The sequence below is a fragment of the Rousettus aegyptiacus genome, unplaced genomic scaffold (assembly GCF_014176215.1).
Source record: "Rousettus aegyptiacus isolate mRouAeg1 unplaced genomic scaffold, mRouAeg1.p scaffold_m13_p_14, whole genome shotgun sequence".
NCBI lineage: Eukaryota > Metazoa > Chordata > Mammalia > Chiroptera > Pteropodidae > Rousettus > Rousettus aegyptiacus.
In genome coordinates this window covers 42,463,276-42,489,429 of record NW_023416289.1, presented here as the reverse complement: position 1 = coordinate 42,489,429, position 26,154 = coordinate 42,463,276, and the positions used below count along the sequence as shown (strand labels likewise).

Sequence of the window (26,154 nt, the reverse complement as noted above, 5' to 3'; positions counted from 1 at the left end):
CATAGGTGTGACAGCAATTCAATGTTGAAAGGACACTTACTTGGTTGTTCATATGCAAAAAAAGATAGACAGACTCTGACCTCATACTTTATAAAGATGAACTCACAAGGATCACAGCCCTAAGTGTAAAACTAGAAAACAGAAAACCTTTAGATTAAAAAAGAAGAAAATTCTTTGCGACCTTGGATTAGGCAGAATTCTTATAGCTGAAACCAAAAGCACAATCCATGGAAGACAAAAAATTGAAGTTTATTAAACTTAAAAAAAAACTCCATCTGTGAAACATTCTGTTAATGAATAAAAACACAATCCACACACAGGGATAAAATATTTGTGAAACACATAACTGACAAATGATATGTATCTAGAACATATAAAGAACTATCAAAAATCAAGAACAAGAAGAGTTCCCAAGAGAAAATAGGTATATGGATACCAACCATTCATATATAAAAATGCTCAACACAGTCATTAGAAAAATATAAATTAAAGCCAAAATGTGAAGATACCACTATAAATCTATTGAAATGCTAAAAACAAAAACAAAACTTTGATATGCATGGTGGGAATGCAAAATAGTATGTCCATTTTAGAAGTTTGTAAGGTTTTCATAAAGTTAAACATACTCTTAACCATACAACTCAGCATACTCTTAAGTATGTACTAAGACAAAGAAAACTCATGTTGACACACAAATCTGCCTATGAATGTTTATAGCTGCTTTCTTCACAACTGCTAAAAATTGAAAACACAGTCTTCAAATTATAAATGGATAAATGAAATATGATATTCATACAACTGAATGTCATTCAGCAATAAAAGGAATGATACATATATCAATATCAATGAATTTCAGAAGCATTAAGTGAAAGAAGCCAGACTTCAAAGGTTATATACTGTGTGATTACATTTATATGACATTGTGGAAAGGTAAACCATACAGACAGAAAAAAGACAGGGGATATGATAGGGAGAGGACTAGAAAAGTACAAAAAAAAAATTTCAGCGTGGTGCTTGAACTGTTAAATTGTGTTAAACTGATTATTATGTTAATACAGCAGTATTTGCCAAACCCAAAACAATACATTGGAGAATCGATTTTACTGCATATAAATTATTCCTTAATTAAAGATGTAAGCTTGTAAAATTTTTATAGGTGCCTTTTATATCATTGAGGATTTTTTTTTATCATGAATGGATATTTTGTCGAATGCTTTCTCCAACTCTATTGAGATGACCACATATTTGATCAGAAGAATCCAGACACAAGAGTGTATACTGAGCTCATATGAAGCTCAAAAACAGACCTTACTAATCGATGGTATAGAAACCATAATACTTTTTGTTGCCACTGGAGGTGGGATTGACTGGAAAAGTGCACCAAAGAAGTTCTGGTTTAACAGAAATATTGTATTTTGGTGATGAATACATAAGTGTACATCTTTGCCAAAATTCAGGAAGCTGTAAACTTGATATTTATGCATGTTACTGTGTGCAAACTATACCTCAATTGTTAGCATAGAAAAGTGCTAGTCACAACCCACTGAACTGATTTCTGGACCCACTAACGATTACAACCTTCAATTTGATAAATACTAATTCACAGGACCTGCAGGTTGGGAAAATGAGCCCATGTGTCTCATTTAATTGTCCTCCAAGCCTGCAGAGTTCTTCTTCTGAGTACAATCATATAGAAATATCTGGAGATGAAGTGAATAAAAATTGGAAATGACTTTTTTACTCATTTAACAAGTATTGAACGTCTAGAATGTGTTAGGCACTGAAAACACAGAAATTTGGCAGTCGACAAAGTCGTAACCTTCTCTGCACCTATATTCTAGTGGTACAGATCCTGGTATTTCCATCTTAGTACTTCAGGCTAATTCCAGGTCACTCACCCTTCCTAAGCCTCTGCTATATGCCAAGATTCTGCACAAAGTCCTTCTGTCTCCACTCTCATGAGGTTTCTCTGCTCTGTAGTCACGTGATCACTGTGACATGTCACTCTCTGGCTGAAATACTCTTTTATAAAAGAAATGTTCTGTCTTCTATGCCAGGTCTGATAACTGAACTATTTCATCACCCATTTGAGGTATTAAAACATATAATTTCATCGACTTTCTTTCCCATATGAATTCTCTGAGGGAAAGCACTTCTCACCCTCATCATCAGCATGGATTCGCTGATGGATTATAAGACTTGAGCTCCAACTGAAACCCTTCCCGCACTCCTCACATTTGTATGGTTTTTCTCCTGTGTGAACTCGCTGATGGGCTTGAAGATATGAGCTCCAGCTGAAGACCTTCCCACACTCCTCACATTTATATGGTTTCTCCCCAGTGTGGACTCTCTGGTGGGCTTGAAGGTACGATCTCTGTCTGAAGCGTTTACCACATACATCACATCGGTATGGTTTCTCTCCCGTGTGGACTCCACGATGAGCTAGAAAATTTGAGGCCCGACAGAAACCCTTCCCACACTCCTCACATTGATATGGTTTCTCTCCAGTGTGGCACCTCTGATGGGCTTGAAGTTGTGAACCCACACTGAAGCCCTTCCCACACTCTGCACACTGATATGGTTTCTCTCCTGTGTGAACTCTTTGATGCACTTGAAGACTTGAGAATTGACTGAAGGCCTTACCACACTTCTCACACTTATAGGGTTTCTCTCCTGTGTGGATCCTACAATGAACGTTCAGATCTGAACTCCGACTGAAGCCCTTCCCACATGTACCACATTTGTATGGTTTCTCTCCAGTGTGGCCTCTTTGATGGGCCAGAAGATTTGAGGCCTGACTGAAGCCCTTCCCACACTCCTCACATTTGTAGGGTTTTTCTCCTGTATGGACTCTAAAATGAATGTTAAAATCTGAGCTACGACTGAAGCCCTTCCCACATGCATCACACTGATATGGTTTCTCACCAGTATGGCCTCTCTGATGGTCCAGAAGATTTGAAGCCCGACAGAAGCCCTTCCCACACTCCTCACATTTGTATGGTTTCTCTCCAGTGTGGCTAACCTGATGGGCTTGAAGGTGTGAACCCACACTGAAGCCTTTCCCACACTCCTCACATTTATAGGGTTTCTCTCCCGTGTGGATTCTACAATGAATGTTAAGGTGTGAGCTGTAACTAAAGCCCTTGCCACATGCATCACATTTGTATGGTTTCTCTCCAGTGTGGATCCGCTGATGAGCCTGAAGTCGTGAACGCCAACTGAAGCCTTTCCCACACTCCTCACATTTATAAGGTTTCTTCCCCATGTGAATTCTCTGATGGACTTGAAGATACGAGCTGTGACTGAAGCCCAGCCCACACTCCTCACATTTGTAGGGTTTCTCTAATGTGTGGTTTATCAGAGGAGCTTGATAATGTGAGCTTTTCCTGATGTTCCTCCCACACTCCTCGAATCTGTGTGGATTCTCTCCAGTGGGAACTCTCTGATGATGAAAATATGACTTCTGACTGAAACTCTTACATGACGTATTATATTTGTACGATTTCTCTCTATTGTGAACTCTCCGATGGGCTTGAAGACTTGAAAACCGACGGAAGGTGTTTTCACATTTTTCACATTTATAGGGCTTTTCTCCGTTGTAGGCCATCTGGTTAATTTGAAGACAAAAGTCCTGAATGAAACCTTTCTCACACTCCTCCCTTTTGTAGGGTTTCTCTCCAGTGTGGACTCTGTGGTGAACCTGAAGATGTGAACTCTGACTAAAACCTTTACCAAATTCCTTACATTTATAGAGTGCATCACCTTGTTTTTCCAACTGAGAGTCAGTTTCTTGAACATTTACTATGGAATCCTGACATCTGGTTAACTCCTTGGTAATCTGTTGCCAAATCTGTGAGCAGAAAAGCTCCTCATGTGGCAGGTACCTTAATCCAACCTCTTGAAGAATCTCCATATCATTTAGGTCCTTGTCTCCTAAAAGGATAAAGAGAGTTTGGAGATGGGGCATGTGAATGCTTTGTTGAGAAACGTCAAGGTTATAAACTTACGCCTATACTCTAAGGAATTATTAAACCAGGAGAAAAGTTCCATTTTTATTATCCTGTTTCATGTTGTCTGATTTATATACCTCTGGAATCCAAGAGGCGGTCCATCAGATTCTCATTCGTTACACATTAATGAGACCCATTTAGAATTGTACTAACTTTCATAAGTGCACTACAAGTTGGAGCAAGAAAAATACTTTGTAGAGAATCTTTACAATGATGAAGCTGCATCTTACTGAAAGCCTCTTCTCTTGCTGTAGCAGGTGTCTATACTTGCAAAAACCAAAATGCTCAAAATGTCTAGTAATACTCTTACAGCCAGATTATCATAAGATGTCCCCAAGCGAAGCTGAAAACCTTTGATTTATTTTATTGGGAGTTCACACCAAGGTTGAGAGCCTTTGAAGCACTGAGCTGGTCGGAAAGACACACCTGGGAGAAAAGACCTCATCACCCAAGTATTGGAAGTTCAGAGTGGAAGCAAAGTGCTCCTTCACTTCCTGCTGGGAGGTGTCCAGGAGGACAACTAGGGAAAAAGGTTTATAGTAGTAATATATACTACTCTCAAACCTCACAGCAATTAAAGTTCCTATAACCTCCAGGAGGAAAAAAAGAAAAAATCAGAAGCTAATTTTTTACAGCTGAGTAAGAACTTGTGAGGAGAAAATAAACAGGGCATAATACAGAGTTTTCCCTGAACTCTGTTCTTCCAATTAGCCATGTGGCTTACTACTTACTTCTTGTCAGGTCTCTCTTCAAGCCCTATCAGTGAGGCCTTTCAGCACCCAGTATCAAACAGCAAATTCTTTCTATTCACTACGTACCCCTGGCAATTTCCATTCACCTCACCCTGCTTTGTTTTCATATGGCACATATTGCCATCTGACATACTATTTTTTTTTTTTTTGGTGTCTTCTCCCATTTGAATGTAATATGCATGAGCATGAGCACTTTACATTGTTCACACAGTCAGTGTTCAATAAATTTATATTGAATGATAGAGAAATCCCAGTTTGATTTCTTTGTGAGAGTTTGCGCTATATTACCAAAGTAAATGAGCTTTTTTCAAGTAAGTTGCCCATAATACAAATGGGACTGAAAGGCTTTACCAGACACAGAGCTAAACAGGATGGTGATGATGAGAAAATGATGCTGATCAAAAATCATGGCAAGAATCACTTGGGAGGAAAAAAAGCATAAGGCAAAAAATGGCCATAAGGCATAGGGATTAATTACTTCTGGAATTTTTGTACTTCCTTTCTGTGTGTGTAAAATTTTCCTTTTTCAAGTATGAGACAATAGTTAGAGCCTTGGGAATAATGTCTGTGAAAGCAGTCTGTCAAATTGATGGATAGAGATAGTTTTTCCTATATGGACCATGCCACTGTTTTTCACAAAGGCAGAATTTAGTGAGTTTGAAATAAATTTAATAGCTTGAAACAAGCATTAATAGAATAGAAAACTATAAGAGGTGCTTGTAAACAGTAGAGGTATCTCTGTATAAAATGATTATTAGAATCTTCCTTCTAAATAGTAGTTCTTCACCAAGATATTATGATTCACTACTAGATGCTGCAGGAAAACTACAGAAAGAAAATGATAATTTGGTTACAAGTGTATTCATTACATGTGGTTTAATGGACATCTAACTACATATATCCAAAAGCAGATGATAAATTAAAATAAAAATTCTTTTATATTTTATTTTATTATGTTTCACATCAAACATTTTTACTATTACCTTTTTGGGATCTCCAAAACTAATAGGAAAAAATCCACGTAACCATTATTAACTCACTCATTCATTTAACAAATATAGCTCACCTGCCCTCTTCCAAGTCTGTTCTATTCACTGAGGATAGAACACTAGAGAAAAAAGAATTTCTCTTCTCCTGAGATTATATTCCAGTGGAAATACAGTTAGATAAATAAAAATATATGTTAATGTGTTAAGTGATCAATGCTTAGACACCAACTAAGATAAGGTAAGGGAAAAGAATGTGGAAGAGGAAGAAAGTATTATGAATAGAAGGATCACAGAGGCCTTTCTTATGAGGTTACATTTGAGAAACGACCTATGTGAAATAAGAGAGGAGCCAAGAGGATACAGAGCAAAATAGCATCCCTGACCGAGAAAAGAACAAGTAAAGGGCGATGGGATGGACACACGCCTGGTACAACAAAGAGGCAACACTGGATGGAACAGACTGACAAAGGGAAAGCGACAGATCATATCTACAGAAGGATAAGGGAAGAGGGAGCAGCAGCCATAAGGCACTTTAGGTACTTGGATTTCACCCTGAATCAGGTAAGAAGCTATCAGAGGTTTTGAGCAGCAAACTCATAACATCTGACAAACATTTACAGGAGTCACATGGAGTGGGGAATTCTTGTAAAAGAGCAAAACAGAAGAGTGACAGTGATACAGAGACTCCTGCGGTAATCCTAGGCATTGATTTAGACCACAGTCACAGCAGGGGAAGTGACAAAGAGCTGGACAGACTCAGAGTGGCATGGCTCTCACCTGAGGAGCTGTGGCTGTGGGTTGCCGTCTTTATCATCCAAACCTTTTCTTCTCTCTCTAATTGGGGGATTACATCCGGTGCGAAGGGCTGATGCCCTGTGGAAAGGCGAGGACAAATATTTAAAATTCATACGTTGCAGGCCAAAATCACTAAAAATTGTGGCTCCTCAATGCATCACCTTTAGAACATCAAAATTAGTGTTTTCCAAACTTAATTATGACCCATCAGAGGAAACACATTTTAGGCAAAAACCCCAGGATATTAGACAAAAGTGTGTATTACTGTAAAGAAATGTCTACTTGCATCATGTCCTCTCCACCATCTCATGCTGCCCTTGGCAACAGGCCGCAGCTTTTGCTGCCAAATGCAGTTATTGCCAAGGGCTCTGATACTTTCTACCCAATTTTACTTCATTAAAAAATGCTGGTACAATTCCATTAATGGGTGTCATGACCCACTAATTGGAGATGATCACAATTTGAGAAAGGCCCGAACCATACAGCAGTCGATTTACAATTCATTTACAAAACACACACTTTAGCTGGGGCAGAAAGACCAGAAAAATGCCATGTGTCTCATGCTGCTTAAAAAATTGGCAACCAGTTCAAGCAATCCAAAGCCCCACACATCCAAGGACACATAAACACCTCAGGGAGTTGACACTGGGAGACAAGGAGCGCCTGTCCTCACCCACTGAGACCAGGTTCCTGAAGTTCTCCAGCGTCACATCTCGGTACAGCTTCCTCTGGGAGGCGTCTAGCAGCCTCAGCTCTTCCTCTGTGAAGACCACAGCCACGTCCTTGAACGTCACTTCCTCCTACAACGGCAAGCACAGGCAGCCTCAATCTTGCAATAAAAGTCTCCTGGGAGAGGGCCAGGGTAGCGCTGAGAAAAGTGGGAAGGGGTTCCAGAGTCTAAGAGACCAGAGTCAATTTTGCTATGATATGGTTCAACATTCCAAATAATACACATTGTTTTAGATTTTTTTCCTTTCATAATAAATGCTGAAGAAACAATTTTTTACACGGATATTAGCTTCTCGTCTAATTATTTTCTTTGGATAAGTTCCAAGAACTGAAATTACAATGTCAAAGGGTATGAAATTTCAAAGTTATTATGTACGATGGCAGATTTTCTTTTCAACTTTCCGTTATTTTGTCCTCCCCCTCAAGAGAATATAAGCATTCCTGAGTTTCCATATGATACACAACATTAAGTATAACCAAAGTTTTTAAATCCTGGATAATCTGGTCAGTAAAAAACAACTTATTTGTTTATCTGTACTATGGTTATCTAGTAATTCATAGGCTCATCATATTTTCATATATTTACTGGCCATCTTTACTTTTTCTTCAGTATTTGTTACTGTTCTTGGCTCATACTCCAACTGAGGTGTTATCTTATGACTCTGTAAAATTTCTATTAGAGGTTTTAGCTTTTCGTTTTTCTCCAGCATATGTATTATAAACATTTTCACCCATGTTTTGCTACTGGTCTTGTACAGCTTCGTGTACACATAGTCATAGTTCCTCATCCTTGGCACTCCTGACGTTTTAGGCCGGATAATTCTTTGTTGTGGGGGCTGTTTTGTGCATTGTAGGATGTTCAGCAGCAACCTGGCCTCTATGCATTAGACACCAGTAGCAACCCTCAAGTTGTGACACCAAAAATGTTTCCGGACGTTGACTGGAGGCAAAATCGCCCATGATTAATAATCAGTGTACAGGACTGTCTTAACTTTTCGTATGAAAACTGTGTTTGTCACCGGACCGCCGTACATCCAGTTGCCCTCAGTGAGCTGCAGCGATCCTAGAGAAAAGGCCACCAAAGAGCAACTGGGTAGAGGCAGTTTTACATGTGGTGTCTGCAAAGGGCTCAGTCCCTGGCCGAAGAATTCTTTTCCCTTTGCCTCTCAACTCTTTATCCAAGTAAAAATCCTATGAGTCTTTTGGGATCAGTTGGATCTTTGGTTTCCTATGCGAACTTAAGCAGTTTTCTGAAACTCTACAGTCCTGTTTCTTTGTGATTAAAAAATGCAGATGAGACCAAGTACTACCTCCTAAGGCTGGTATGAGACTAAGCGCAGTGAGAAAAGTATCTGGCAAGTCCTCCTGTACTAGTGGACTTTTTAAATTAAGTATATTACTTCAATAAAATAAACCAATACATGAATAAAAAATATAAACAAGTAAGCAAAACATGCATATGACAGGACTCAGACATGGGTAAGAAACAATATACCTTAGGTGAAAATATCTAATAATATTTTCTCTGTGTGAAGCATTGGTTGGACCCTGTTGTGCCAGATTTGAATAATATATATATATATATATAATCCCTGAGGCACCACGTATCAAATGTAACTTCTCGATTTAGAGTTCCTAAAATATTAAGAACAAAGAATGGGAAGCTCTTTTAAATTACCTTTTGAGGAAAATAGTTATATGAGGAGAGTGTACTACAATGTTCTTTAAAACAGTAAAAATTTGAAACTACCTAAATGTCCACGAGTGGGGAAAAGTTATGGGAGACACACAACACTTATATAGCAATTCAAAGGAAGATGCTATTACCAATAAACATATGAAGAAAACATAGGAAAATGAAAATGGTTGTTTTGTAAACAAAACAGTAAAAAAGTAGAAGCTTTTTACTTTTTCTCCTCTATTCTTATTTCTGAAATAGGTGACTAGACAACAAAAATTATACTACACTAAAAGAGAAAGGAGTGCTCATGTGGCACATAAGAGCTTCCCAAAGCTCTTTGCCCTCTGTTCTCTTGAATCCTTCCCAAGGGAAAACAAAACAAAACAAAACAAGATGTGTCTAATCACTGAGAAATCAGATGACAATTTTAAACCTAGAGAGGAAGCCCAACTCACCTTGAACTTGGTCATTTTGTCCTCCTTCTGAGTCAGGGCTGAGTCTCTGGAAGGCACAAGGGGGAAAGGAGAGAAAAGCCATTAGCATTTAGCCAAGAATGTCACTAACCCATATGGCTGCTTTACCTGATAAAGCAATGGTGGCCCTTCCTCCAGGTGACTTGATGAGCGGAGTGTGGGCTGGGTTCCAAATACCACTCAGCCAACAGCCCTGCGCAGTGAACGACCTGCCCCACCACACAGGGCGGTCCTAATACAAGTTCACATAGCTCTCAGGGAACGATTCTGATTCTGGGGAGGGCAGAAATCGAGGGTAAAGTACCCAGGTTGAGAGAGTAATCCCTGGGGCCAACAGCCTGGACTCATGGCACTGCTACTTATTAGCTGTGAAATCCTGGGCAATTATTAACATGTTCAGGCCTGAATTCTTTCATCTGTAATACGGAGGGATTAACGAAGCCCATCTCATAGGACTGCTGTATGAATTGAGTGAGTAAGAAGAAAGCTCAAAGAATACTTTTGGGGCACACTAGTTCTTAGCAGTAGCAGAAAAGCAGGTAATAGTCACTAACGTAAAACCTGTCCTTATAAATGATTCCTATCAGCGGAGCCTGTACAGGTTGTTGCTCTGCCATACAAAAATCACCTTTAACCTGTTATTATTCTCTTTTGGTATGTCATACTTAATTTGATGACTTTGTAATAAAGTTTACAATTGAATGGATGATTGTGTTTTCTTCTGTATAAAAATATATATAAAATTTACCATTTTAATCATTTTAGGTGTATTCATATTGCTGTGCAAGCATCCATTTTGAGAACTTTTTTACCACATCAAACTGAAACTCTGTACCCATTAAAATAACTCTTCATTCCCCGCTTCCCTTGGCCCCTGCTAACAACTATTCTTTCTCTAAATGTGACTATGAATGACTGTTTTTTGAAAGATAATACTTTGCCAAATTTACTTTGTTAACGGCATGGCCTTAAAAAAGACTATCATGGAGATGATGAGAAATGAATAAAAACCTGTGACTCTACAAGATTTATTTAACTAGAAGTTAGATAATCAATATGTCACTTAAATTAACAAGCTAGAGCAATCACAGTAATGATAAAAACAAAAATCGCAATGTTTAACATTAAAGAAGCACTAAGTACATGTTAGGGACCTTGGGAGCACTTGGCACACACTGTTTCATCACATACCTGTGGAGAAGCTACTGCTGCATGAGCCATGTGACTCTGGTCCAGTCACCTACACTTCTGTGCCTACCCTCTGCTGTAATAAGGAGAGGAAATCAGATTGTTAGTCACGGGATTACTGTGGGGAATAAATGTGCTAATTTATGCAATGTCCCTGGCATAGTACCTGGCGTTTTAGAAAGTTCTCCATAAATGATAATGACTGCTGCTCCCATTTCACAGATGATGACTCCGAGGCTTGGCAAGGTCAAGAGGCAGGGGCGGAACCTGAATCAGAGCCAGTATTCTAGACCTTGTCCCTCTGTTGCTCCTAAAGATGAAAATAAGCAGATGCGAGTCTAAGGGCTCACGGAAAGAAGGTGAGGGCTTGAGAACTGGGGATAAAAGGCAGAAATGGGAGAGGACAGAGCTGTAAAGGGGACAGACTCTAGAAGCAGACTGCTGGCCTCTGAACGCTGGCATCTCCAACTCGCTATGTGTTTCAGTGTCTGCTCTTTATAACAGAGATGAAAATAATTTTAACCTCACAAAACCACACAGGAAGGTTAGCCAATCTAAAACATTTGGAACAGTGTCTGGCTGCCTGCCTAAACACTCAATAGAAGTTACCCACATGGCTGCTTTACATGAGAGGGAAGGAACACATCCCTCGGGGTGGCTGTGGCCAGACACGGCTTGAGCAGAACACGGGCTGGAGTCCAGATGCCACTCACCCTTCAGCCGGGAGCCCCTGTGCAGTGAGTGACCCGCCCCACCACACATGGTGGCCCTGAAACAAGTTCTCCTTGTAGCTTGCAGGGTATGATTCTGATTCTGGGGGTGGAGGGAGGGAGTTGAGAGTAAAATGCCCAGGTTACGGGATCACTAGTTAATTATTTATTAATTAATCATTATTAATCATCTGACTTTGGAGAGAAAAACTCAAGCATGGAAAAGGCCCAGGTAAAGCTTTCTAATCTTAGAAGAAACACCTTTTTGGAATCTGTAACTCACTTTGTTCTGATTCTGTATTTGCCCAGTGACTTCTGCTCAATAAAAGGGTTTTGCAGGGTGATCTTCCCATCACTCCGGGGGAAAGGGGATAATGAGTAAATCAACTGTCTACCTTGTGATCAATGCTTCCTCGGCTTTATATCCCACCACCTAAAACAGTGCCTGTAACATAGCAATTCAATCATCTCAGTGTCCTAGAAAATGAACCCGCCATCAGGCAGAGGCACGTGAAGAGGCTGGACGGCATGGTCCAAGGTCTGAGACGTAAAATTCTGAGGCTGATCCCAATTGCGAGGATGTGGAGAGCAGGGGTTTTATTTCCAAGTTTTTCCTCTAGGTGTTTCACAATGCTGTCCCAAGGTCATCCTTGGAAGGAAAAGAGCCACCGGATTTTCCAAAATATCACCGTAGGAAGGTACTTTCTGCTCCTCAGTCAGTGCCTACATAGAATCCTATTGCGAAATCCACAGAATGTGTCCATCAAAATATTGAGAACTATTTCATTGCCTGGACAATTAGCATTAGACAGGCTTACTTATTAATTCTTCATTAAATAAATGAGTGTATTAATTCAATGAACACTTTTGGAAACCTTATTAAAAGAAACACAATTATCGAGTCTCGGCTTGCTCATGGCCTAGAGATTGCGAAGCTGGCACTTACGCTACACATGCTAAGTGGCTGAGTGGTGGGTGCCCAGGGCACTCTCACATGACAAACACTTATTTTGTGACAGCCCCTCCTTTCACCTCTGGGCCTCAAGACCCACACTCGATGGGAAGGGGTTCTCCAAATACATGGCTTGATCTGAGTCCTGGAGGATGACTGGGTTCGATTAGCCAAAAAGGAGCCGAATCACTGGAAAACTGCAAGAGAAGGCACGTTACAGCGTAAGTGAGGACAAATGAGAGGCAAAAAGAGCTGGGCAGGAAGGCAGGATTCAAACCACTAAGACATGGAAGTCCCAGTTTTATCCACTAGTCAGCAGGAAAGCAGCAAAGGATTTGAGGGAGGGAAAGGAAGAAGATTCCTTTTGTGTTGGAAACAGATTTCTCTCCCAGCAGACAGGAGATCGGACGGGAAAGAGGCTGGGACCAGAGAGACTGTTAGGAGGGCCACTTCAAAAATCGCTTCCTTTATTCAGACGTCACCTCTTCAGACAGTTCCTCCCAGGCCGCCTTACAGAGAATTTCCTAATCATATCCCCACACATCTTGTTCCCCCACACCTGCTTAATTCTTTTCTCTTTAGCATGCATTGGTTTCTAACACCCACTAGCTATTTTCCCTGTTTATATTCATCACATCTGCCCCACAGCTAGTTGTTTCCTGTTCTGTATCCCCAACTCTTAGTATGCTGCTACAAGCACCTGATAGGAACTCGACAAAGATTTCAGAATGACTACTGTAATGAACGGCTGACAGATATGTCATACAGACTTGGTCTCATTATTTATCGCCTGACGCATTCATTCAACGTATAGTTATCAAGAGCCTATTCTGTGCCAGTCAAAGATCCTAGACATGAAAAATGCAGTGAACAAAGCAGGCAAAGACTTCGGTCTCATGGAGCTGTATTATTATAATGGGGTACAAGGATAATAACAAACCAATAATATAGTGAAAAATGCTTTGAAGAACAATAAAGCAGGGTAAAGGGATAAGAAGAGATAAAAGGAGGGGCTGACACAGAATAAGTGTCTGTCATGTAGGGTTTTTCTTGCATTTCAGCAGAGACCTGAACCATGGGGAAAAGGGCCATGCAAATATCTGATCTCTCAAGGACACGTACTATAGCTAGAGGGAAACAAAATATTTTTTGTTAAAAAGCCATGAGTCTATGGCCATGCCACCCTGAACGTGCCTAATCTCGTCTGATCTCAGAAGCTAAGCAGGGTTGGGCCTGGTTAGTACCTATATGGGAGACCACCTTGGAATACCAGATGCTGTAGGCGTTTAAAAAAAAAAAAAGCCATGAGTCTTTTCTCTCACCTGATGCTTCTTAAATTGTAATGTTCCACGAATCACGTGGGGACTCTGTGAAGCTACAGCTGTTCATGTTTCATCCCCAGAGATTCTAAGTCAGAAGATCAAGGATGGGGACTAAGAATCTACATTCTATCAATATCCCAAATGATGTTGATAGTGTTGGTCCCTGGATCACAATTTGAGTAGCATCAGTCAAATAGAACACTCTAGATATTTTCAGACAGACTAAGGACTTGAGCTTTCACCTCCAACTTTTCTACCGCCCCAACAGACTGCTCTATTGCCCAAGGGCAAAAAACTTAAAGAAGGTAAACACAACTTTCTCTCTGATCCTAATAAACAAGACTAGAATCAAGGTTTGTCAAGATCAGAAGGAGTACCAAGATCAACTCTAAGTACCCACAAGGAAACCCAGGCTATTCACGAAATAGTCCCAATAATTACAGTAGCTGACATTTACAGCAACTGACTATCTGCCAAGGCACCATTTACATGAATGCTTTATGTGTAGTATGTCATTTGATCTTCATGGCATTTCTAGAGACTGAGATAATAACTATCCCCATTTGACAGATCAGGAAATTGAGGCACAGAGGAGCTAAGTAACTTGGTTCATGATTAATCAGCGGCAAACAGAAGAGTCAGGATTTTCGCCCAGAGCCTTATTTACATTAGATTAAAAGGGGAGTTTTAAAAAAAACTCAGACCTTACCCACAACTAATTGAATCAGAATCCATGGAGATGGATGGCCTGACATCTGCATTTCTGCATCCCTCCCACCATCCCGGGCCACGATTTCATGATCCAGTGAGGACCTTGCAGCGGGCAGTGAACCCAGGCAACCTGATACCAGGGCCCGTGCCTCCTACCGACCAGTAAACTGATATGCATCTGTACTGCAAACCCTGAAATCCCAAGTGCTGCCTTGACATCTTCGAGCCTCACAGGGACCCAAAGGCCCAGCCACGACTTCTGCTCTCTCCAGATCCAGTCCCAACCTGGGGGGAAAAGGCTCTCTCCTCAAGCTAGTTCCACGATATATTAACCATGTTTTTAGATTCTGGATTGGCTATTTGACATCTGTTTTTCCTGACCTCTCCATAAGTCTGCTGAATCACAGGGCCAGATTATTGATCAAAGTTAGTTACTACTTCCCTGCAAGCAAGTTTTCGAGGTTCACCTGAGAGTCATATTATAATCGCCACACCACTGCCCCCAATCCGCCTGTTTTCACTCAGTGCCCAACATGGGATGCCTCTCTCTCTTTACCGCCTGTCATGTACTCATACAGACACAGTCCCTCTTCCTCTCTCCCTCCTTCCCGACCCCTGCATGCGGCAGGTTTTGTGTGGCCTTGTGGCAGACCATGCCTGGGGGAGCTAACTGTAAGTACTAAAAACCTTCTTTCTTGGTGACATTAATCTGTCCACATTATTGCTCAGTCACCTTTCTAAATTAAGACCTGACACAATTGACCCTATCAGCTGGACCAGCTGCAACCCACCCTGTCCTTAACCCAACAGGTTTCTGCCCCTGCAAGCATGCAAAATTATTCACATAGGCTAATCACATCCTCCTGTAGGAACCAAGGGTCACCCTACTCTCGTCACTATGAAAACTGGCTAACATAACCCCTGCTGGTTCATTCTATTCCCAAGTGCACACCCTGTATGGCCCTGCGTGGCATGTAAGTATCCTCCTCCTATAGGCTCTGAGTATGTGACTAACCAACTGCTGTCAGTCTGATCTGTCCAGTGTCGGGTGTCATGTGTTCAGCCATCCCAGTATTTAGGAAAGTAATTCCTCCTTCCTAAACAGGGCGGACAGGAGAGGACCAGAACAGAATCAGAATCACTCAGAAAGCTAATGAAGGCCACACTCGCTGAAAGAGTAAAAGGTCCACTGAGCTCCCCAAGGTGATTCTGATATGACTAAGGTTTGAGGACCACTACATTACTCTACTCTGCCTTGCAAGGAGTTACCTGAAACTGCAGGAGGACACCCAGGAAGCCAAGGGCGGGGCTAGGCCTGGCACTCAGGCCTCAGGATAACCAACTCCTTGCTTCTCGCCACTGTAAAATGCCCTCGGAGGTCTTATAAATACCCCTGGGGCAAATCCTCAGCATGAAAAAAGGGGCTTCCATTTAGACCAGTGCTGTCCAATGGAAATATAACGCAAGCTACATGTGTAATTTAAATGTTTCTAATAGACATAGTAAAAAATGTGAAAGGAGCAAGTGAGCTTAATTTTAACAATGTATCTTCTTTAACCCAAATATACCTAAAAAGTACCACTTAAACTTGTAATCAATATGAAAATTGAGATATTTTACATTCATTTTTCATACTACATCTTTGAAATCTGTTGTGTGTCTTACACTTATGGTCCATCTCAGTTAGCACTAGCCACATTTCAAGTGCTCAACAGTCACATGTGGCTAACGGTTACTGTATTAGATAGTGCAGACTTGGACCTTTTTAAAGCAGTAGAGACCATATAATTGTCCCCCAGGGACTCTCTAGGTTCAAAGGACAGCAAATTAATTTTAGGTTTAAACAATGGTTGTTATAGAAACTATGCTTTTTGTCCAACTGTATGACAGAATTGAAGTACCAAAAACAGAAGATGGGGCGAAAAGAATACCTTAAATTATTTTTCTGCTCTTTCAGTAACTTGCATTTTTTTTCTTTCTCTTTCTTTCTTTTATTTTTATTTTTTTGGTAACTTGCATTTCTTATGTTGCATACTCACCTGTAATAAAGGACAACTGTAGTCTGTAATACATAGAGAATTCACTATTTCAAGCTCTTTACATATCATCTCTCTTTTAATCTAAACAAAAACTTCAGAATATAGGTATTGATATTATCCCTATTTGACAGGTTAGAAAACGAAGGCACAGAGAAGTTCAGTAACTTGCCCACAGTTATTCAGTCACAGAGTGCTAGAGCTGAGGTTCGATCCTGGCTCTGTACCCTGCCACCAGGTTATTTATTCAGTTGTCTGTGCCTGTTTCTTCATTTTTAAAATACGACCAAAAATAGCATTGTTATGAAAAATAAATGAGTTAGTACATGTGAAGTATTGGAAATTCTGAGTCACAAGGTGCCCAACATGTAAACTACTCTCATTCTCATTATGATCCCCAAGCAATAAACAAAAAATTGAACATTAACAATGATTTATTTCTATGGGAATTTGTTTTAGATCATGAAAATATTATGCATACTTGTACAGCAATTTTTGAATATTATGAAAAAGTTGGTGGATTCTACAGCCCACAAAAGTAAAATAAAAGACAAGGAATATGGATATGGATCATCTTCTCTTCTGTCCTCTAAAACCAGGCTATAGCGCCCTTTGGCCAGCCACATGAATCACACTAACTGAGTAACTTTTCTTGCTGACCTCGTGTTGGGTACTCTGAGAAGAATATGATCAGGTCCATGAAACAGAGGTCCCTGGAGCCTAACTGAGGAGAGAGAGAAGAAACTGAGAGTTGCACGCCAGTGACAAGAGCAATGCCAAAGGAGAAAATTATTCATTTTGTTTCCCTGACTACAACTCTTCCTGACTTTTTCAAGTTAAGTAACACTCTCCCAGTCGCCAAGAGAGGAAATCTTAGCATTGCTGTTACTATGTTATAGGTTGAATGCCCCCCAAACTTGTACATTGAAGCCCTAACCCCCAGTATCTCAGATGTAATTGCATTTGGAGATGGGGCATTTAAAGAGATGCCTCAGTTAAAATGAGATCATTAGGGTGGGCACTAAACCACCCTAAAGTGTACTCGTAAGAGGAAATGTGGATACAGAGGGACAACGGGGGCACATAAGCACACAAAGGAAAGACCACGTGAGAACACAGTAAAAAGGCAGCCATGTGTAAACCAAGGAGAGGCCTCAGAAGAAACCAAACCTGCCGACATCTTGATTTTGGAATTCCAATTCCAGAACTGTCAGAAAATAAATTTCTGTTATTTAAGCCACTTCGTATTTTGTTATGGCAGCTCTAGCAAACTAATACGATCTCCTCTCCCTGGACCTTCATATATAAACAAGTTACGATAATTAATTTTTCATGTCTTACAGACTCAACATCAGGGTTTGCTTTAAAATATTCAAGGAGAAAAATATGCATGGGGAGGAGAAAAAGAAAGTTAGCAAGGATGATGCAGGGTGATTGTTACATAGGAGTTAATTATACTACATTTTGGGTATATTTGGAAATTCTCATAGGAAAGAGTTTAGGGGGTAACTGTGTGTGAGAACAATGTCAAAAAATATAAACACATTTTAAAATTGCTTAACAGAAATGCATTAAAATGTTAATAACTGACTATCTTAATATGATGGATCATTCTTAATATTTTTCTCTGTGTATTTCTATATTTTCTGAATTCACTACAATGTGTGCATTTCGTCTATAATTAGAATGTGGACTATAACTTTTATGAAATTTCAAAATTTAATAAAGAAGTCTGAACTCACTAACCCTACTTTCAAAATCCTCTACAATAAAATTCCAAACTACCTCCACAATTTAATCCCAAACGACTCTTCTGCAGCCAATTTCCTATGGTTGAATATTTCTGTAGGCTGTTTTTCTATTTTGTTTCCTAATTCCAATTTTGGGATTTTAGACTGAGGGACCAAGAATATCCAAAGATATAAAGCACATAGCCCTAGATGCAAATGCCTCTGTCTTATTAGCAGTGTGAGGTAGGGGAAGTAACTTATGCTCTCTCTCTCTCTCTCACCATTTCCTCATCTGTAAAATAAAGGTAATAACAGCATTCACTTCATAGGGCCTTGTGCAGGTTAAATATGTTAATTTTTATAAAGCCCTTAGAATGATACTTTGCACTCAAGGCTTAACTGTGGTGACTATCCCTCATGCCCTGTATATGTTCACAATTAGTTAACGATAATCGAACAACTAACTCTGTAACAAACAAAAAAGAATTCTAAGTCCTGTCGCGGTGGGTTTCTGCTGGCTGGCGCTCTGAGCCACTCCCCTGCTTTCCACAGCCCCCTTTCAGCTGTCAGGGGAAGGGAAAGAAAAATTGGGAGATACTAAGATCCTGTCCAGCCCTGGAAAAACCACAGCGGATTTCTGTGACGCACCTTTTCTTTAAAACGTTCAGCAGTAGTCCTGCCAAAGCCTCCTTTTCTGAGCGGATCAGAACGAGACAGTGACAATTCGACGGGCTTCCGGAGAAAGGGATTCTTTTCTGATTATATTAATATTAACCGCTTAACACCTCGCCACACATTTGAACTGTTGTGAACATTTCACTTGTACTATACCATTAATTCTTAAAACGTTTAAGGCAGGTACTCGTACTATCCCCTTTTACAGAAAAGGAAATCGAGGTACAGAATTAAAGTTCTCACCCAACGCTACATGGTTAGAAAGTGACAGTGTGTGGAATGGGTGGGGGAAGGCGGGTTGGCAGCGGAGAGCCCAAGAGACCTTCACCCCTGCGGGACCCCTGTCTGCCTTCACCTGGGGACTCGCGAAACGCCCCCAAACACAGAGACTCGGGCCAGCGCTGGCCTTCCCCGCCCCTCAGTCCCAATCAGCCGCTGGCCGCGCATTTGCTTTCCCGTGACCGACGGCCGGCCCCGCTAATCCCACGACCCAGCCAAAAAAGTAGCAAGAGGCCAGGGGGTCCCGAGGGTCACTCACCTCCCAAAGCGAGAAACGAAGGCCGCGGGCTCAACCTCGCGTAGCAAGTCTTTGACTTCGCGGAGCTCACGGACTACATTTCCCAGCATCGCCGAGAGGAACGAGAGCCGCTGCCCTGCCCTCCTGAGGCAAAAATGCCCGCCCCAACCCCTCCAACAGCCGAAATGATTCCTACCATACGTGCAGAAGGGTACAGTATAGTCTTATTTCCCCGACGAAGCAAGGAATGCATTCGCGCTTTTCCGGATCGCAAGTGCTCCAAACACAGGAAGCTTCGGGACTACACGTCCCAGAATCCTCTGTAGGGCTTAGCTTCCCGCCAGCCTGCGACTTTCCTTTTGAATTAGCAGATGGGGTATAAATAAACTAGCGGGTGCTTGTAGAATCGGTTTGAGTTTTTCTTTTTCTCACTGTTTGCTTTTACATGTGACAGAAGTTGTAAAGCTGAAGAATGAATGGAAATAATTATAAAGGAGTGCCATGCGTGAGCCAAAAAGAGAGATCATAAAAGGGGTGGGCTAAAGAACACTGAATAAGCCTTTACTACACGGGCCGGGATTCACTTGTGTTCAAAACCCATCAAAAGGCGATGTAACCATCAAGCAGTATGTGAAACGGAAGCAGCAAAACTGCGCTTTTCTTTCGCTTTAGTTTTCTTATATTTGCAGGGAATTGGAGAAATAGTATAGACTAGGATCCACCCTATATAATAGCTTGAAAAAAAAATATTTTGAGCTTAAAGAATCACATCACATAATCCTGGATCTTTTTATTGAAATATAATGGACATATCAGGTTTGTAAGTTTAAGGTGTACAACACTTTGATTGGATACATTGATATGTTACATGTAATTACCACCTTCTCTAAAACTTCCAGCCCCTTGCCTAATTTTCATTATTATTATTATTATTATTATTATTATTATTATTATTTTGTGATGGGAACAATTAAGATCTAGTATCTTAGCAATTTTGACTTTTTAATACAGATTTGTCGACTACAATCACTATGCTTTGCATTAGCTCCGGGACTGATCTGCTAGCTCCAAATTTTTACTCTTAAACAACATACTCCCAATTCCCCAACCCCCCTGCCTCTGGTAACCACCATTCTACTGTTTTTATGAGTTCGCCTTTTAGATTCTACATGTAAGTGATATCATACGGAATTCGTCTTTCTCTAAGCTCATTTAGCATAATGTCCTCAGGGTCCATCCATGTCGTTGCAAATGGCAGTATTTCCTCCTTTCTTATGGTTGAATAATATTTGATTGTATATATGCCACAAATTATTCATTCATCCACTGACACTTAGGTTGTTTCCATATCTTGGCTACTGTGAATAATGCTGCAGTAAACATGGGAGTGCACATATCTCTTTAAACTCCTACTTTCATTTCATTTAGCTATATACCCAGAAGTAGAATTGCTTTATCATTGGGTAGCTCTATTTTTAATTTTTTAAGAGCCCCTGTACTGTTTTCCAAAGTAAATGAATCAATTTACATTCTTACAGTACACAAGGGTTTACTTTTCTCCACATCTTCAACAACACTTGTTATCTTGTTTTCTTGCTGACAGCATTCTAACAGGTATGAGGTTTTGATCTGCATTTCCCCAATGATTAGTGATGCTGAGCATCTCTTCATGTACCTGTTGGCAACTTAGATGGCTTCCTTGGAAAAATGTCTACTTAGTTCCTCTGTCCATTTTAAAAATCAGATTCTTTTTTTGTTATTGAGCTGTTTCTATTTTAAATATTATTGAGCTGTTTCTATTTTAAATATTAACCCCTTATCTGGTATATGTTTTGCAAATATATTCTCCCATTCTATAGGTTAGACCTTTCTAAATATATACACATATACATACATACATACATACATACATGTATATATACATACTTGTTTTTGATGTGCAGAAGCTTTTTTAGTTTGATGTAGACTCCTACTTGGTGACTTTTGGTGTCGTGTCCAAAAAATCAATACCCAATCCTATGTCAAGAAGTTTGCTCCCTATGTTTTTTTCTAGGAGTTATACAGTATCAGATCTTATGTTTAAGTCTTTAATTCATTTTGAGTTAATTTTTGTGAGTGGTGTAAATAGAGGTCCAATTTCATTTTTCTGCATGCAGTTATCCAGTTTTAACAACACCATTTGTTGAAGAAACTATCCTTTCCCTATTGAGTGTTCTTGGCCCTCCTGTTAAATATTAGTTGAGTGTATGTTCAGGGGTCTGTTTCTGGGCTCTCGATTCTGTTCCATTGGTCTATGTGTCTAATTTTATGTCAGAATCATACTGTTTTAATAACATAGCTTTGTAGCATGAAATTAGGAAGAGTGATACCTCCAGCTTTGTTCTTTCTCCTGATTGCATTAGCTAATAGGGGTCATTTGTAGTTCCATACAAAGTTTGCTATTTCTATGAAACATGCCATTGGAATTCTGACAGGACAGAATCTATTTATAGCTTTAGGTATTAGGACCATTTTAACAATATTAATTCTTCTGATCCATGTACATGGCATATACTTCCATTTATTTGTGTATTCTTCAATTTCTTGAATCAAGCTCTGAAAGTCTGCAGTATACAGATCTTTTATCTTGTCTAAATTTATTCCTATTTTCTTGTTTTTGATGCTATTGTTCATAGGATTGCTTTACTTCATCTTTAGATATTTCTTTGTTAGTGTATAGAAAAGCAACTGATTTCTGTATGTTGGTTTTGTTGTACAACTCAGGGAATTCATTGATTAGTTCTAACGGCTTTTTGGTGGTGAATTTTTCTATATGTAAGACCATATCATCTGCAAAGACAATTTTACTTCTTCCTCTATGATTTGAATGCTTTTCATTTCTTTATATTGTCTGATTGCTCTGCTAGAACTCCCAGTACTATGTTAAATTAGGAGTGGTGAGAGTAGGTAACCTTGTTTTGTTCCTGATCTTAGAGGAAAAACTTTCAACCTTTCACCATTGAGTATAATGTTATCTGCAGGTTTAATGTATTATGGCATTTACTATGTTGAGGTATATCCCATCTATATTGATTTGTTAGAGCTTTTATCATGAAAGGATGTTCATGATATGTTGTATTTTGTCAAATGCTTTTTGATCATCTAATGAGATGATATATCTTTCACTTTATTAGTGTGGTGTATCACATTTGCTGATTTGTGTATATAGAACCATCCTTGAATCCCAGGAATAAATTCCACTTGGCCACAGTGTATGATCCTTTTAATGTGCTGTTGAATTCAGTTTGCTGATATTTTGTTGAGAATTTCTGCATCTACACTCATCAGGGATATTGGCCTGTAGTTTTTATTTTCCTGTAATGTTCTTGTCTGGCTTTGGTATTGGGGTAATGCTGGCCTTACAAAATAAGTTTGGGAGTGATCCTTCCTTTTTAATTTTTGGAAGAGTTGAGAGGAGCTGGTGTTAATTCTTCTTTAAATGTTTGGTAGAATTCACTACTGAAACCATCTAGTCCTGAGCCTTCCTGTGTTGGGAGATTTCTTATTTTTAATTCAATGTCCTTATTATTGATTTGTTCAGATTTTCTATTTCTCCAGATTCAGTCTTGGTAGATTTTATATTTCTAGGAATTAATCCTTTTCTTCTAGCTATTACATTTGTTTGTACATAATTGTTCATATTAGTCCCGTATGAGTCTGTGTATTTCTGTGATATTAGTTGCAATGTTTATTTCATTTGATTTTCTTTCAGTCATTTTTTCCTTAGTTTAGTGAAAAATTTGTCAGTTTTGTTTATCTTTTCAAGAAACCAGATCTTATTTTCATTGATCTTTTCTATTATTTTTCTGGTCTCTATTTCTGCCTAATATTTGTTTTTTCCTTCCTTTTGCTAAACTTGGATTTAGTTGTGTTTCTTTTTCTAGTTCCTTCTGGTATAAAGTGGAGTGGTTTATTTGAATCTTTTCTCTTTTTTTAATAAAATTTTTAATTTTTGAACTACGTTGGCATATATTATGTTAGTTTCAGGTGTATGAAATAGTGATTAGACATCTATATGACTCATGGAGAGATTACCCCAATAAATCTAGTACCCAATTGACCATATTCCCTATGCTATACTTTTTATTCACATGACTATTTTGTAACTACTGATTTGTATTTCTTAGTCCTTTCCCCCTTTTTCACTGACCACCCAATCCTCCTCCTACCTGGTAACCCACAAAAAATTCTCAGTATCTATGTTTGTTTCTGGTTTTCTCCATTTATTTTGTTCTTTAGATTTCATATGTATGTGATATCATGTGGCATTTGTCTTTCTCTATCTGACTTACTTGACTCAGCACAATAGGACCATCATGAAATATCTTTTTCCATCCCTCTAGTTTCCATCTGTGTCTGTCTTTTAATTTGAAATAAGTCTCTTGGTGGGAGCCTATGTAAGGGTCTTGTTTTCTATCCATTGTGTCACCCTATATTTTGATTGGAGCATCTAATTTTTTTTTCATTTGAAGTACTTACATGTAGTTATTGCCATTCTTTATTCATATTTTTGATACAAATTTTTTTTCTTCTTCTTAAAGAAGTTCCTCCAGCATTTCCTGTAATACTGGCTTGGTGGCAATGAACTCCTTTAGCTTTTTCTTGTCTGGGAAGCTCTTTATCTGAACTTTGATACTAAATGATAACTTTGCTGGATGGAGTGATGTTGGTTGCAGATCCTTGCTTTTCATCACGTTGAATACTTTCTGGCCTGTAAAATTTTTGTTGAGAAATCATCAGCTGACAGTCTTATGGGAACACTCTTGTAGATAACTGCTTTTAAGATTTTCTCTTTGTATTTAACCTTTCGCATTTTAATTATGATGTGTCTTGACATGAGCCTCTTTGGGTTCATCTTGTTTGGAACTCTGAACTTTCTGGGGTTGTTTGTCTATTTCCTTCACCAGGTTAGGGAAGTTTTCCATCATTATTTCTTTAAATAGGTTTTCAATTTCTTGCTCTATCTCTTCTTCTTGTATCCCAAATGTTGTTACGTTTGATGTTGTCCCAGAGGGTCCTTAAACTAGCTTCCTTTTCTTGGGGTTCTTTTATCTTGTTGCTGTTCTGGTTGGGTGTCCTCCGCTATGCCATCCTCTAAATCACTAATTTGATTCTCCACTTCATCCACTCTGTTGAGTCCCTCTAATGTACTCTTCATCTCACATATTGTATTCTTCATTTCTGACTGGTTCCCTTTTATGTTTTCCATCTCTATTTTTATGTTTTCTATCACTTTGTTAAAGTTCTCACTGAGTTCATCTATTCTTCCCCTAAGTTCATAGAGCATCCTTATAACCAGTGTTTTGAACTCTGTATTTGGTAGATTGCTTGTCTCCATTTTGTTGAGTTCTTTTTCTGAAGCTTTCTCCTGTTCTTCCATGTTGGACGTTTGTCTCCCCATTTTGGCAGTCTCCCTGCATCTGTTTCTATGTATTAGGTAAGGCTGCTAAGTCTTCCGATCTTAGTAGAGTGACTTTATGTAGTAGGTGTCTTGTAGGGCCCAGCGGCACAGTCTTCCCTGGTTGCCTAAGTGAGGTGCTCAATGTGTGTCCCTAGTGTGGGTTGTTATGGCTGAGGTTTGGTTGCTGTTTGCATGCTGATGGGAGGGATTGACCCTTGGGTTGATAGGTTGTGAGGCTCGGCTGGTGAATGGCTGTCCCTATGGCGCAGGAATCACTTTAGCAGTGAATCGTGTCTGCCCAGTCTGCCCTTTGGGTGTGTCCTCCTCAGATGCAGCCCTGGGTGGTGCTCTGGCCCAAGGGCCTCCTGGGAGGGATCCAGCCACAGGCCAAATTCAGCAGCAGCCTGTGCACCTCCAGGGCCACCTAATAAAAGTCATCAAGCAATCTTCAGATGGCCGCCACCTGTAATGGGTTTATAGTTGGTGCCTGGAAAGGATACAAGTCAGGAACTAAAGCTGGCTGCTGCTAGTGCTGGGCTTGGGGCTGCTCAGCAAGAGGTATAAGGCATATCGAGGACAAATGCTGCTTCTTTGAGTTTTGTGAGTCTTTGAGAGATTTCAGAAAAGTCTGTAGCATGAGTCCAGGCAGGCCATTTGTATTGATAAGCAACTGGAAGTGGCTTGAGTGGACCCACAAGTCGAAAGACCCAGAGTCTCAGGGAGTCACTGGGTGGAGCAAACTCTGTTATTAGGTTGTTGGGAGACTCAGATATGCAGGTTACCTGCATATGCACACTGGGAGAGGAGAGTGCTCAACAAAGGATCAATGGAAACTGCTAGCACTGGTATTGTAAGTCTGGGTGTAGGCTCTTTAAGAGGAACATCTGTAACTTCTGCCACCCTCTGTCTCACTCAGCTGCAATCCGTCCTGGTTTTCACAGCCAGAGGTTGTGGGGACTTCTTTTCCCATCTGGCACTGGAACTTTGGGCTGCGAACCCTGGCGTGTGGCCAGGACCCCCCGCTCCTCAGATGGGGGAAGGGTCTCTGCAGCCAAGATAACCCTACCGATTTTTGATCACCACACGCAATTGTGGAACTGGGCCATTTTGCATCTCTGCCCCTCCTATCGGTTTGAGGTGACCTTTTATGTCTGTCCCTTGTTGTAAGGATTCTGTTCAGCCAGACCTTAGGCGACTCCTAGTGATGGCTGCTCTGTAGTTTTGTTATAGTTTTGGTGTGGTCGTGTGAGGAGGCATGCACAACATCTACCTTCTACACCATCTTGACCAGTCTTCCTCTTTTATTTTCTTAATATAGGCATTTATTACTATAAACTTCCCTCTTAGGACTGCTTTTGCAGCATCCCACAGGTTTTGGTATGTTCTGTTTCCATTTTCATGACTTTTTTTTTTGTTTCCCTTTTGATTTCTTCTTTGATCCATT

General features: G+C 40.0%; 1 protein-coding gene and 1 pseudogene across 6 annotated transcripts in view; one reads left to right on the top strand and one right to left on the bottom strand.

Annotated features, from left to right (window-relative positions):
* Positions 1-226: 226 nt before the first annotated feature.
* The window catches only part of ZNF45 (zinc finger protein 45), a 32,156-nt gene continuing 6,228 nt past the window's right edge, over positions 227-26,154 (bottom strand). Inside the window, exons 1-7 of one of the 6 annotated variants that reach the window (XM_036232445.1) lie at positions 19,467-19,570; positions 10,784-10,927; positions 10,621-10,693; positions 9,412-9,457; positions 7,220-7,346; positions 6,529-6,624; positions 227-3,933 (exon numbers count right to left, since the gene is read on the bottom strand). In XM_036232445.1, the coding sequence (XP_036088338.1) occupies positions 2,111-3,933; positions 6,529-6,624; positions 7,220-7,346; positions 9,412-9,426 (2,061 nt within the window). In that variant the 5' untranslated portion in view covers positions 9,427-9,457; positions 10,621-10,693; positions 10,784-10,927; positions 19,467-19,570 and the 3' untranslated portion in view covers positions 227-2,110. The other 5 variants (XM_036232446.1, XM_036232443.1, XM_036232448.1 and 2 more) reach the window with 5 other exon arrangements.
* Positions 13,446-13,564, top strand: LOC118611579 (annotated as a pseudogene).